Raw genomic sequence first — 15,115 nt, forward strand, 5'->3', positions numbered from 1 at the left:
TTTAATTTATTGAAGTTTATTTTATGTGCACTGGTGTGAAGGTGTTAGATTCCCCCGGACCTGGAGTTACAGACAGTTGTGAGCTGCCACGTAGTTGCTGATGATGTCCTTTAGGTTTTCCAATGGAATAGAACAGGTTTTCAAAATATTCTCTTATTATAGCCTGAATTTCTTTGGTGTTTGTTTTAATATCTCCATATTCATGTCTGATTCTGTTCATGTGGTCTTCTTTCTTTTGGTTAGTTGCAACAAGAGTCACTCAATATTACTTATCTTCTTAATGAATCTGATGTGAATTTGTTGATCATTTGAGTCTTTTTGTTTGATTTAATTTTAATAATTTCTCTGATTTTCTTGTTTCTCATCATCAACTGGGTTTGGATTAGGTTTGTTCTTGTTTTTCCCAACTATTTTTATTGTATAATTCAATCATTTTTTGGTGCTCTTCATCATATTTTCATGTAGACAATTAGAGCTACAATCTTTGCCCATAGGATTGATTTCAACAGGTTCCAGATGGTAGTCTTGTTGTGATTTCATTTTCATTCATACATATTTTTTATATATAAATGAACAAAATTAAAGAAGAACTTAACAGCCCAGTGGACCCAAAACAAATGGGGAGACTGAAATTGTAATAAAAAGTCTTCCAGATAAAAAAATAATTCCATGCCCAGATGGATTCACAACAGAATTCTCACTGACATTTAAAGATTTACAGCTAATCATTCTTCAAATATTAAAAAAAAAAGAAATAGAAGGAGCACACTCAAATGACTTCTATGAAGCATGTATCGTTCTTAATAACAAAACCATGTAAAGACAAAACAAAAACCAAGGAACACTAGGGGATAATAACAATAATGAACACAGATTCAAAATGCTAAAAAACAACAACTTGCAAAGAGAACACAGGCACACATCAAAAAGGTCATCTATCATGATCAAGTTGGCTTACTCCTGAAATGCAGGGATGTTTCAAACTTACACAAGTGAAGAAATGTAATAAACCATGTAAATAGTCTAAAGACAAAAAAAAAATTGCACCATCATCCCAACAGATACCGAAAATGTCTTGAACAAACTCTAAAATGCTTTCATGATAAAAGTGCTAGAGAATGGAAAACTAGAGGGCACATATCTCAACATAATAAAATCAATATATGAAAAACATCCAGCCAAAATCATCCTAAATGAGGAAAATGTGAATTGATCAACTGAAGTAAGTAGGGAGACACAGCTATACACTATCCATATCCCTTTGCACTATTGTGCTAGAAGCATGAGTTGGATCAATAAGTCAAGAGTGCAAAAGTATGCCTATTTGTGGATGACATGATATTATACAAAAATAATCTCAAAAGCTCTACTAGAAAACTTCTAGAAATACATACAAATTCAGCAATGTGGCAGAACAAAGAATCAGCTTGCACCAATTAAAAGTTTTTCTATACATAAGCAGCAAACATACAGAGTAAGAGATAATGAGCATAGACCCATTCACAAAAGTGTCAAAGAACATAACATGTCTGGAAATGTAACAAATCAAGGAGGTGAGTGCCTTTTACATGGGAAACTTTAAACAAATGAAGAAAGTGATGGAGAACAACATTAGAAAATAGAAAGACATCCAATGCTAAGGTATTGGTAAAATTAATATTGGGAAAAATGATCACTTTACCAAAATCAATTAACAGATTCAATGCAATCACATTCAAAATTCCCATCTAATTTTCAGGGAAATGAACACTATCATACAGTTAAAACAGAATCAAGAAAGAACCCCACATAGGCAAAACAATCCTGAAAAAAAGGACAATTATAGAAAGACTACTCCATATCTCAAGAATTATTATAGAGACATAGCAATGAAAACAAGATGGAACTTTCAGACAAAAGAGACATGTAGACTAGACCAACGGAACAAAATCAAAGACCCAAACATGAGAACATATAACTTCAGCCATTTAATAGCTGACAAAAATGCCAAAATACACACAGGAGAAAAGAAAGCACCTTCAACCACCACACTCACTAAATATGTTTTTAAGAATCTTTTCTAAACATGGTTCTTATGGAGCCTAGGCTCGCCTTGAATTTGCTATGCAGCAGAGGGTGACTTTGAACGCTGGGTTTCCTGATTCTTCTTTGAAAGCATTTCCTGTCTCTTCCTTGAAAGTCAGAGATGACAGGGATGTGCGACAGAAAAGGCTTAATTCAAAATATATGTAAACACCTGGGGCCAGTAGATTACACATGAGCATGGTGCTGTGCATCATAAGGAAGGTGTTTTGTTGTACAAGACAGTGTGTTTTTCCCACTTCACAGAATGTTACTATTTTCCCTACAGATTAGAAACATTAACTAGGAAGTATCTATTATTTTATGTATGGTTAGAAACCCACTGAGAATTCTAGTAGATAGAACAAAGTGGTTTGAAACCCATGTTTTCTAAGAGTAGACTTCAATGTCATAAGCCAAGCTCTAGCATAAACACTTTTTTTGCCTGAAGAGGGCAATATATGCAAGAGCACAGGAGATGGGGGAGGGGCTGTGGAGGAAAATTACTGATAAGAGGATTGTCTGGCTGTGAGTGAAAAAACTCTTGGAAGGAGTCTGTCTCTATAGAGACTGATGGACCATGTGGAATTTCAGAACTGTGGAGAGACTGGAATTTTGCAGGTTCAGAGAGTAATTGCCTTACCTTGGGCTATTTTTACCCTTCAGAAACATTTCCATAACTCTGTAGTGGACCAAATAGTTGATGACAATAGATAAAGGAACTTTTAGAATCCACTGACTTGTCAGGACATTAGCTTCCATCAATCCAAAAGCCAAGAATGTCACCAGATAGTATCTTAAGCAGATAGAATTACCCCCACCCCATCTCATAGTCCCTGCCTCTCTGGGGTACACACCAATGTATTTTAAACTTGCTTTGATTAATGACATTCTTTGTTCTGTAAACCCATGTAACTGCATGCATGTTGGAGCATAGAATTTGGGTAACCTAAATCTGTGTTTCCAGCTAATAGCCACAAAAATGGCTCCAGAATAAACTGTCTCTTTTTCCTTTAAGATGAGAGCTGTGGGTTTTGCAGTGACAGGAACCTACTACATGCAAATCACAGGAACCTGAGTGAGCCACAGCCTTCCAAATTAATCTTTTATTTTCTCTAATATAGTTTAAAAAAAAACTTGGTTAAATCATTCTAGAACTATTCAGGGAGCCTCAGTGGACCACATTCAGTGACAGAGTATGTTTAAGGGAGTTTAGACATGTCTATAAAGTGAAGAAATAGAAGAAAAGCATATGACCAGAGAGAACAATGTACAAAGCCCGCCAGATCAGCAGGGCCGTTTCTCCCCTTCCCGTTCAGAGATATTCAAGGCCCCTCCTGTCAATCATGAGTTCCATTTCCTCATCACACTAAGTCCTCTCTCACATCTGAGAAGGAGTCCAAATATCTGATGTCACACAGTCTCAAATGGAATTGGATGCAGTATTACTCTCTAGTATATTTGACTCTGCAGTGTAAAATCTGTAATGCAGTGGATTGTACAAAGACGGGTTAAACCAATTACAAGATTATTCTGTGGCTATACAGGTGTATTAATGTGACGATTCAGGTCACAGGATTGTATAATAGACATTCCTATTCCTCCAGAGGAATTCATAAATCTAATAATTCATTCCAAAGGAAAAGGAATTAATATCCCATACAACAATCGCCCTCACAGGACTCTGTCCCTGGAAACTAGGAACTTTAGAAACCTCTGCAAGATCAAACTAAGCATACTAGGCCAGCCATAAAGTATAGCAGGCGCTAGATGTCCACGTGTTCTAAAGTCCTCAGAAATCTCACTACATCGATGTGAGCGAGGGTCACTTAGGGAGAGCATGTTTCCCCAGCAAAGCAAGAAAGTGAGCTCTCATCACCTCCTGAGACACCAGCAACCTTCTCCACCCCTTGACTACTGAGCCAGCCCTCCAGTCTCAGAAGCAGAGGTGGACTCGGGCAGCAGGGCGTCCTAAGAGAATGGACACTCACAGCATATGGCTTTGGCATGACGCCCTCTCCCCTGACAAACCTGGACCCAGGTGCAGTGGTCCAGCCTAGGTCAACACAGCACCTCCAGGTCAGCTTCTCCCGCCTCCCAACCAGCCCAAGTCAGCTCCCTCCCTCCACGCTGGACCCGACACCGTGCACAGTCCCTCAGATCTGCAGGACGGCGCTGCACCCTGCACCAACCTCCATGTCAGAGATGCAAGCCCAGTGCTGAGCAGGACACTCGCCTAACTTTGGGGAGAAGCTAAGTTTGAAGACTGATGCGGAAGTTCGGTATCCAAAGACTCTTCTTGTGACGTCATCGTGGTCGGAACTACATTTCCCACAAGTCAGAGCGAAGGACTTCCAGGAACACAGAGAAGTGATTTGTGCAGTGCCTGGGTTCCTGTCCATCTGTGTTGAGATGAAGTTGGAAGGAAACAGACTTGAGCACAGGGACAGCCACAGGGGATTCTGGCTGTTGCAGTCCTGCGATTCCAGCACCCTGTGTTAGCCTGTGAGCTGAGCCTTTCACAGTAATGTTTTTATCACGTTTTCTTGTTATTTCTGCTAAAAGTTGTGATTTTAAAGCTCAGTTCTACTTGTTATGCGATCTTAATTACCGCATGAAAACTCATTTATCTGTGTTACTTAAAAATAAAGAAGCAGAAACCTAATGCAGGACTGAGCATCATCTCCTCAAGATGCTTTTTGAAATCAACCTTAGTGACCCTGCTTCTCATCCAGAGTCTCAGGTGCTAAAGACAGAAGAATCAGAAAACAAGACTAGCAAGGACAATTTATAGACGGATAGTATCTAATCACAATGTAGAGAATGGACAGGGGGCCTAGCTTAGGGTAAAGCACTTGGCTATAATGAAGGTGGCTTTGTTTTAAAATACAGTAACACAAAGAAATGAATAATCCTTGTTCTCCTGTGCTGACACACAGTGTGAGTCACACATGGCCAGACTCCACAGGTGGAATAGGGTTCATATGAACACGGGAATCCATACAGTGAAGGACATGGGTTAGGACCACAGAGATGTTTAAAATCATTGAACACAGTGAAAACTATGGAACTCCGACATTTACTTTCAATGAACTTTCAGAATCCATCTGAGGATCTTTTTCATCAGCTTGTAAATTCTTTGTTCACACCTTTAACCTGTGCAATAAATATAAATTTTGTGTCCACACCCACGTCACCCCCTTCTCCCTGGTTTTTCACAAACTTGGGCAAGTACTCACCACCAGGAGTTCTCTGAGCAAATACTTTCCTCCCCTGTACCTCTCCCAAGAGGAGGGGCACACTCCTGGGATCACACTGGAGTGTGCACTGACTCCTGGTCCATCCTGCATTGTAGGATTTCCCTCTGCATTACATTTGACATTCCTTATTGAATTTCCCCTCTCCCCCCCCCCCCCCCCCCCCCCCCGATCCTGACATTGCTCGTATTTGACACCATCTTGAACATCAACGGTATCCACCTTGACCTTCCCTCCATTGTGCTAAGTAGAACACTGAGATGATTCCTCCTGGAATACAAAGGCATCAGAAACATGTTCTTAGGACCCTGACTATGCTCACGGTAGTGAAGAAGCTTCATTGGAACCATGGGGTACTGAGAATTAACATCTCTTTTTAGGAATGTTTATTCCTGTGTGGTCCACGCTTGAGACAATGATACAAACCCCATCACAAGGAAGATTTCATGTTTCCATGATGGACACTAATTCACAAGGAACTGTTTCTAAATGGATAATGTGCAAAGTTCTTATTCAGTTCTTCTATTACAGGCAGTGTGTTCAACCCAGTGATAAGGAACACCTCTCTCAACTTAGAGAAACTACTCCACAAGCAGCTTGTTGCCCTGGACATTTGATTGACAAGTCTGTTTGGAATGAGGTCATGACTGCTCTGTTGTCCTCCCTAGTGCTGCAGTGAAAGGCATTGCCAGCAACCTTAAGACTCAGCATTTCTGAGCATGGCTAGGTTTCCTCTCTCTCTCTCTCTCTCTCTCTCTCTCTCTCTCTCTCTTTCTATTTGTTTGTGTGTGCACACATATGTGACTGTATATGTGTATTTGTGTGTGCATGCACATGTATGTTTGTGTCTGTTACATGGAAACATGACTGGGGAGGTGCTCCTTCATATGAGAAGTGCTGATCCTTGAGGATGCAGTATTCACTCACAACTCTTCTGCAGTCTCCATTGAGTCCTAGTGGGATTATCTGTGTAATTCAGGAGGAGAAGGAAGAACTACCATGGTACACATACAAACTGAACATGTAGGATATAAGGGGGAGTCCCATTCAGGAGGATATTAGGGACCCAGGTACATTTATGGAGAAGTCTAACAGAGCCATATTCTAAGGCCTAATATTTTTGTTTAGATCATGTTGACAATTTTTCTCTATTATCTCCCATATTATTTTTATAATATTTTGTTCATTTAATTTTCTCCCAATGAAACAATCTGTATTAAGTGTGATGTTTGCAAAAATCACTTTAAAATCTACACTTACAGACTAAAGGAATGGTTCAGTAGTTAAGAAAATTTAATGTTCTTGCAGAGGATCTGCATTTGTTTTCCAACATGCACATGCTGGCACATAAACACATGTAGCATCTGTAAGTAAATTGGTTGCAACAACTCTGGGTTTGGTCCCGGATTTTGGTACCAAAACATGAGCTTTGCAACTCTGGGAAAGGTGTCCTGACTACCTTGGAGTCAGGCAACACCATGAGCTGCTTAGGACAGCTCTGATGGCTGGAGCTGCAAGGAGACACTTCAGCCCTGGAGGGCAAGATATCCTAGACACCTTGAGCTGCTCAGAACAACAGCTCTGCCCTGAAGGTATCCCAGACACCTGGAGCTGTTTAGCACAGCTCTGACAGAGCCAGACTGTGTCTTTCACTGGCCTTATCTGAGCCATTTTCTCCTAGTTCTGGGCTCCAGGGTCAGGGTGGATTTCTTTAGCCAGCCCCTTTTCCCTACAGCATCAGTTCTAGATGTTCAGAATTCCTCTTTTGACATCCCCAGGATCATGTACAAATAATGGGCACACACACACACACACACACACACACACACACACACACACACACACTAACTAGACCCACCACACACTGAGCCAGTATCACTTCCGCAGATATGTCACAGGCCCCTTCATTACTGCATCCCTCAGTGAGGAACATGAGCTGTGTAGACAGTTCCATACCTTCTCTGAAGACATGGTCAGCTGGTTCAGGAGGCCATATTGCAAATGGTGACTCTATAGAAGGTTCATCACTAAACTATATGTTTATAACACATACAATTGTTTCCCTCACTTATTTCCACAAATGAATAATTGTACCATTCATTTATGCAAATGGGGAATGTTTTTTCTTACCTTACTGAACATGTGTCTTTTGTCTATCCTGTTACCACTGTGGCTATTCTTATAGGCCCCTCCCAAGAACAGAATTACTTGGGTGTTCATGTATTTGTGATTCCATGAACATTCTAATTTAAAAAAATACAGGATAAGCCTTGGAGGTCAGAACACCCATCTAGGTTTTGTGGGTTGACAAATGTCAGTAAGTAATAGATATAGTCTGTTTTAATCAAGCTTACATTTCTTACAGAATATAAGTACCTTGGAACTTATATATTCAGGCAAATAAAGACATGTTCCTTTTCATTTCATGACTCTCCATTAGTTGGACTCTCAGTTGCAATGTGGAAGATGGAATGGTTTATGTGGATTACAGGTCATTGACCACCATTAAGCGTGCACTGGGCAAGAGCTCAAGCATTAAACTGGAGGAAGGAACAGAAGCAGAAACCATGAAAGAATGTGCTTTTATGCTTGCCCTCCTCCCATTCCACAGTTTTCTTGTTATATAATGAAGGGTCACTTTCTCAGACACCAGTGCTCTGAGGCTTGCTGAAGCAATCATCACTTAAGAAATTGGTTCACAGACTTGTAGGGGTTAATTCCTTAGTTAAGGTTCCCTCTACACAGATTGCCATAGCTTCTGTCAAGTCAGCAAATACTTACCATTTGGCCATCCATACTTTTAACTGTAAGTAGACTTCATGAGTTTTAGATGCTAGAGAAGGAAAGATATACCTGTAAGGGGGCAGGACAGGGAAGAACAATTTGAAAACCTGGGTTTTGGGTGAACAAAGTCATACATCAGTTCTTTATGCTTGTGCTGGTGCTGCATTAGTTTCTCCATCTACAACCTTGTTGCCACGATCTTGGATGATTCTTACCAATAGGCAAAGTGAAAAGTGCTAGGAGATGTTGGTCAATGTGATGAAGAGTATCAAGTTCCTGTGGCCATGAGTCCAAATTTGGAACCAGAAGTCTCCAGGTAGGCCACATGCCAATGGACCTCCCCCTCCCCACACAATTTCTTGGTGCCTCTACCATATCTCCAATTACACCACCACTCCTCTTCACCATGTCCCAGCCCCAAACTCAAAAATTGCCTTCTAGACCAGAGGCCAACCCAAATACCAGAAGTCAAGTCCAACCTACTTGAAGATCCTCCACCCTCCCTGCTCAACCACAGGCCACAACTGCCACAAGACCATAGAGAAAACAGAAACCAAGGAACAAAACACTCATCCAACAAAGACAAGTTGAGAAATCAGTATCTAGATCTATAATTACCATGAACCCAGATGCCTACATTCATGATATGAACAAAGTCAACAACAGCCAAGGCAATATGTCACCATCAGATCACATCTATCCTGCTACAGTAAGCCCTAAGTAATCCAACATAGCCAAAGCACAAGAAAAAGACCTGAAAAACAACTTTATGCAGATGATTGAGTTCATTAAAGAGAAAATGAATACATTTCTTAAGGAAATTGAGGAAAAGACAAATAAAAAATGGAGGAAATGAATAAATATCTTCAAGAAAATAACAAGCAGCTGAATGAAATGAATAAAATTGTTCAAGACCAGAAAAAGAAAATAGAAGCAAGATAGAAAACACAAATTGAGGGAATTCTGGAAATGAAAAATCTAAGTAAGTGAATAGGAACTACAGAGGCAAGCTTCTCCAACAGGATACAAGAGATGGAAGAAAGAATCTCAGACATTGATGATATAATAGAAGAAATATATACATTAATGAAAGAGAATGTTAAATCAAAAAATTCTTGATACAACACATCTAGGAAATCCGGGTCATTATGAAAAGACAAAACCCAGGCATAATAGAAATAGAAAAATATTCACAGCTCAAAGACTCAGAAAATATTTTCAACAAAACCATAGAAAAAAATTTTCCTAACTTAAAGAGTACCTAGAAAGGTTCAAGAACCATATTGAACACCAAATAGATTGAAGCAGAAAAGGAAGTTCCCTGCTACATAATAAACAAAACAGAAAAAAATGGACTCAATTCAACAATAATAAGATATAGACTTACTAAATAGACAGGGAAAGAGGATCTATCCTTCTGCTGCATGCAAGAAACACAACTCAACATCAAAGACAGACATTAACTCTGAGTAAAGTGCTGGAAAAAGAGTTTCCAAGCAAATGGATCTAAGAAAGAAGCTGGTATAGGCATTCTAATGTGTAATAAAATAAAATTCAAACCAAAGTTAATATAAATGACAACAAAAACAAAAAAACAAAACAGGGAAGGACACTTCATACTCATCAAAGAAAAATTTAACTTGTTTCAATTATTAACATCTATGCCCCAAACACAAGGGCACCCATATTTGTAAAAGAAACATTACTACAGCTTAAATCATACATTATAATGAGAGGCTTCCATATCCCACTCTCACCAATGGACAGTTCATCAAGACAGAAACTAAACAGAGAAATACCAGAAATAAGATATTGTAAACTAAATGGATTTAACAGATATCTACAAGCATTTCACCCAAACACAAAATAATATACCTTCTTCTCAGCACCTCATGGAACTTTCTAAAAATTGTCCACATATTTTGTCTTAAAACAAGTATCAACAGATATAAGAAAATTGAAATAACCCCCTGCATCACACAAGACCACCACAGATTAAGGCTGGATTCCAAAAATAACAAAAACAACAGAAAGACTAGAAACTCATGGAAACTGAACAACTCTCTTCTGAAATAAAACAAACATAAAGAAAGAAAGAAATTAAAGACTCCACAGGATTCAGTGAGTATGAATACACAACATATCCAAATTTTATGGGACACACACAAAAGGGGTGATAGGAAGAATGCTTATAGTACTAAGTGCCTACATTAAAAAAAAACCAGGTGAGATCTCACACTAGCAACTTAACAGTGCACCTGAAAGGTCTATAAGAAAAAGAAATGAGCATAACCAAGAGGAGTAGATGTCAGTAAATATTCAAATTGAGGGCTGAAATCAATAAAATAGAAACAAAGAGAATAATACAAAGAACCAATGAAAAAAAAGTTGGTTCTTTGAGAATATCAGAAGATGACAAATCTTTGTCCAAACTTACTAAAAGAAGGAGAGAATATCCATATTAGCAAATAAAAACTGAAAAACAGAGATATAACAACAAACACCATGGAAATCCAGAGAATCACTAGGTCATACTTCTAAAAACCTGTACTTCCCAAAATTGGAACATTTAATAGAAATGGATAAGTTTCTTGATAGATATCATTTACCAAAGATAAATGAAGATCAGATAAACAATTTAAATAGACCTGTAATCCTTAAGGAAATAGAAGCAGTCATTGAAAGTATCTCTGACTAATAACAACCCAGGGCCAAATGGTTTTAGTGTAGAATTCTACAAGACTTTCAAAGAATAGCTAAGACCAATATTCCTCAAATTACCCCACAAAAGAGAAACAGAACATTGCCAAATTCATTTTGAAGTCACAGTCACCCTGATACCCAAACCATAACAACATTCAACAAAGAAAACTACAAACACCCCTTATGATCATAGATGCAAAATTTTTCAATAAAATTCTTGCAAACCTAATCTAGGAACACATAAAAAAATCATACATCAGGACCAAGTAGGCTTTGTCCCAGAGATGAAGGGATAGTTACACATACAAAAATCAGTCAATGTAATCCACCACATAAACAAAAGAACCCCACATGATCATTACTGCCTGTAATGTAGTATGTTTATCTCATGGAAACATCCTGTTCTACTGGGCATTTACCTGTGGATTATTATGAAGATGATTTCTTCCTAAGCTGTACTGTCTAAATGATAATAATAATGTTAGTTTAAATAGAAATTTAATGAGTTAAAATATAAATAAGTGTCACACTGCTACAACACATAAGTTTCTATTGAGGAGCCATATAGACTGTGGCTTAGGTTAATGATTAAGAAAACAATTGAGTCCTAGTTAGCCCAGCTAGCTTAAATTTTTTTTTACCTTAATATTGGGAGATGTGTTCACAGGTTTTAGAGTGCATCATGGGTGAAACAAAACTTTTAAAATAACTTAAAGTTAAGCTAAGACATTTTTGTCAAATAGCTTTGAGGTGAAAAACCCAAGAAGATAATCTAAAGTTTTAGAAAGGCACATAGTTGAATGTGGAATTTTTTAAGGTCAGGGAATAAAAACAAATCAGCCCAATTATTACTAACTGATGCACCTTTCTTGCTAGGATTGGTTGATGACCAAAGGTGTAGCTTGAGTTTTCCTACCTGGCCACAGTCAGGGCAAATCTCTCTCACCCGCCAGTCCCACAGTCACTCAGACCCGACCAAGTAAACACAGAGACTTATATTGGTTATAAACTGTATGGCTGTGGCAGGCTTCTTGCTAACTGTTCTTACAGCTTAAATTAATCCATTTCCATTAATCTATACCTTGCCACGTGGCTCGTGGCTTACCGGCATCTTCACATGCTGTTTGTCATCCTGGCGGCTGGCAGTGCCTCACTGACTCAGCCTTCCACTTCCCAGCTTTATTCTCCTCCTTGTCCCGCCTATACTTCCTGCCTGACCACTGGCCAATCAGTGATTTATTTATTGACCAATCAGCAACACACTTGACATACAGACCATCCCACAGCACAAAGGTGATGATTATTTCCTTATACCCATTTCTGCCCTCAGTCTCCTGATATAAAAAACTGTTGATGAGTGGATATGTAACCTAAAGATTTAAAGTCAAGCTGGCTGATTCTTTTTCATATACAAAAGTTTAGGTTTGTGATCCTTTATGATTCCTTATAAGATTACCTTTCAAGATAAGGTACTAAAGTAATTGGCCCTTTCTTTGTAACTGCAAAATGCAGCCTGCCAGCAAAAGACCTGACTGAGAATACCCTGCTTGCCCACACAGTTAATCTATAATAAGTTGCTTGGGTATGAATGTATGAGAGTTCTTGGGATAATTTGTTTTTCACCTGTAATATATAAAATGTTTAATCATGTAAGGGATATGGAAAACATTCCGTTTTTTACTGTTTGTCTTGTACTCATTGTAATCATTCACTTGAAAAACAAAATGTAACCACATTGTAATTTTTATATTGTGTGAAAGATTTTGCTGGGGTATATAAGCTGTAGGGGAAAGAATAAAGATAGAGTTAAAAGAGGCTAGAAGGAAAACATCACTAATGAGAGTTAAAATGAGTAAGAAGGAAAATATCAAGAATGAGAGTTAGAAAGAACTAGAAGGAAAACATCAATAGAGTTAGAAGGAAAACATCAAGAATGAGAGAAGGACATCACCAGGAAAATAAAGAATAGAGAATGCAAAGAACGTGAGTGTCTTTTCCCTAACACCCTCCAATAGAAAAGTCTAGTACTTGCCAATGCTGTGGATTTCCCTTTGAGCCCTGAGCTGTCTGGAGGCTGGCCCCCTGAGGAAGCATAAATAAGCATTAAAATATATGAGCCCTTAGGGGAAATTCTCATTCAAGTCACCATACATCATGAGAATTTTAAGACAACAGGAGCTTGAATCAGCTGGTCATGTTCCATCCACAGTCAAGAAGCAGAAGGAGATAGGACAATGGTTTGCTCTCAGGGTGTTCTTTCCTTCTTATACCATGCAGGATCCCAATCAAACAGATGCTTCCTCCCACAGTCAACAGGTATTCTGACCTCAAGTAAACTAATCAAGATAACCCTTGCAAAGGAATGACCAGAAGCTTGCTTCTCATGTGATTATACATCTCATTACATTAACAATTGAGATTTAAGCATTACTTCTATGTCCCTTGTCTATATGAAACAAAAATACACATTGAAAACCTCATTTATGTTTATTTTGTATGTGTGTGCAAACATATGTATGTATGTATTTGGGCCCAAGAATGGAGGTCAGAGGACAATCTTTAGAGGTAATTCCTTCTTTCTATTATGAATACAAATATGGTTGTGGGTATTGCTGGCCATTAAATATCTTTTCAAAGACATCATGATTACTCCAGTTACATAACTCTAAATCATAATATTTCATTCAACCCAAATATTTGTCATTTGATCCATAAATTAGAATCCAATTTGAAAGGTCCACAAAGTACTTAACAATTTCAAGAGTATAAAAGATCCCAGTCCATATCCAATCTGAGATTCAAGGCAGTTTCTTAACTGTGAGGTCCTACAAGATAAAAACTGACTACTTCCATCATGTACTGATACAGAACAAACATTCTGATTCTAAAATGGAAGATATGCCACACAGCAAGGATCAGCCCAAAATTCAGAAGAGCAAATACATAATGTGACAGCTCTCTGAAACTGCTGCACTGGTGTTGACGTCACAGGACTTATGTGCCCCACCCTTCCAGTTTTGCCTGAAAGTCACATAGCCTCTCTCCTCGGCATGCTCCACTCATTACTTGTAGCTTTCCTTAGCAGGTCGTGTACTTCCTTCCTTCATACTCTTGGAATCTCCAATATCCTGGACAATGTAATCATTTGGTTTTATAGTATTTAAAAACAAACAACAGCTGAGCGTGGTGGCACATGCCTTTAATCCCAGTGCTCTAGAGGCAGAGGCAGGTGGATCTCTGGGAGTTCGAGTCCAGCCTGGTCTACAAAGAGAGGTAGAGGACAGTTAGGCTGTAACACAGAGAAACAAAAACAAACAGGCAACAATCTCCACCCCCCCCAAAAAAAAACAAAAGCAAAAAGAAAAATACATGTGACCTTTCCATAGTCATGTGATTGAATCTCAGAAAGGTTAGCTTTGTTTAAGTTTACAAGTCTAATTGATATCCTTTCTTTTTTTTTTTTTTTTTTTTTTTTTTTTTTTTTGGTTTTTCGAGACAGGGTTTCTCTGTGTAGCTTTGCGCCTTTCCTGGAACTCACTTGGTAGTCCAGGCTGGCCTCGAACTCACAGAGATCCGCCTGGCTCTGCCTCCCGAGTGCTGGGATTAAAGGCGTGCGCCACCACCGCCCGGCTGATATCCTTTCTTGAGGGATCTGCATGATTCTGACACTGAGGGTTTTTTTTAGCATATCGAACAGCACTGTCACTTTAATTCTAAGCAATACCCACATTTTTCAACATTCCTTATTAACAGAATTGATCTCTTACACTAATTCCCCTCTAGTCATTACTTTTTAAGGGAGGATGAAGGACTTTGCTATGCTTTTTGCCTTCATCCAATATTTTCTGCTATAACTAATTTGCTCTCATGAGGTTTATATGTTGTAAAAGTTACTGCCAGAGTCACATGTAGGGTTTCTACATAATGTGAATTCACTCATAGTTAGTCAGAATGGAGTTTAAATCAAAAGCTTTCCACATCATTTGTATTTGTAGGGCTTCTCAGTAACCAAATTTCCTGATGTGAAGTTATGTCAAATAACCGATCATTGGAGTCTGTAGTAGATTTTCTTAAATTGAGTTTCATTTCTTTTCACAGGATTCCTCTGCAGTTTGACCTTTGTGGTGTTCAAATGTTGATAAAAACCAGTAAAATCTTTATAATATTCTGTGTAACAGCAGGGCATTGTTACACTATGAATGCTCGTGTAGAGTTAAGGTTGATTAAACCGTAAAGCTTTGTGACATTGTCTCAATTACGAAGGCTCTGGTTGATAACTAATGTATAAAGAAGAGTAGAAAGCTTTCACA

General features: G+C 38.6%; 1 protein-coding gene across 1 annotated transcript in view; it reads right to left on the minus strand.

Moving 5' to 3' along the window:
* LOC128113352 (zinc finger protein 728-like) overlaps positions 1-5,457 on the minus strand; it is a 44,739-nt gene extending 39,282 nt beyond the window's left edge. Inside the window, exon 1 of the mRNA XM_052742958.1 lies at positions 4,254-5,457. Within this exon, the coding sequence (XP_052598918.1) occupies positions 4,254-4,463 (210 nt within the window). The 5' untranslated portion in view covers positions 4,464-5,457. The remainder of the gene's footprint in view (positions 1-4,253) is intronic.
* Between the last annotated feature and the right edge of the window lie 9,658 nt (positions 5,458-15,115).

The sequence above is a fragment of the Peromyscus californicus genome, unplaced genomic scaffold (genome assembly GCF_007827085.1).
Source record: "Peromyscus californicus insignis strain IS unplaced genomic scaffold, ASM782708v3 Scaffold_18__1_contigs__length_77618521, whole genome shotgun sequence".
In the NCBI taxonomy this organism is placed as follows: Eukaryota; Metazoa; Chordata; class Mammalia; order Rodentia; family Cricetidae; genus Peromyscus; species Peromyscus californicus.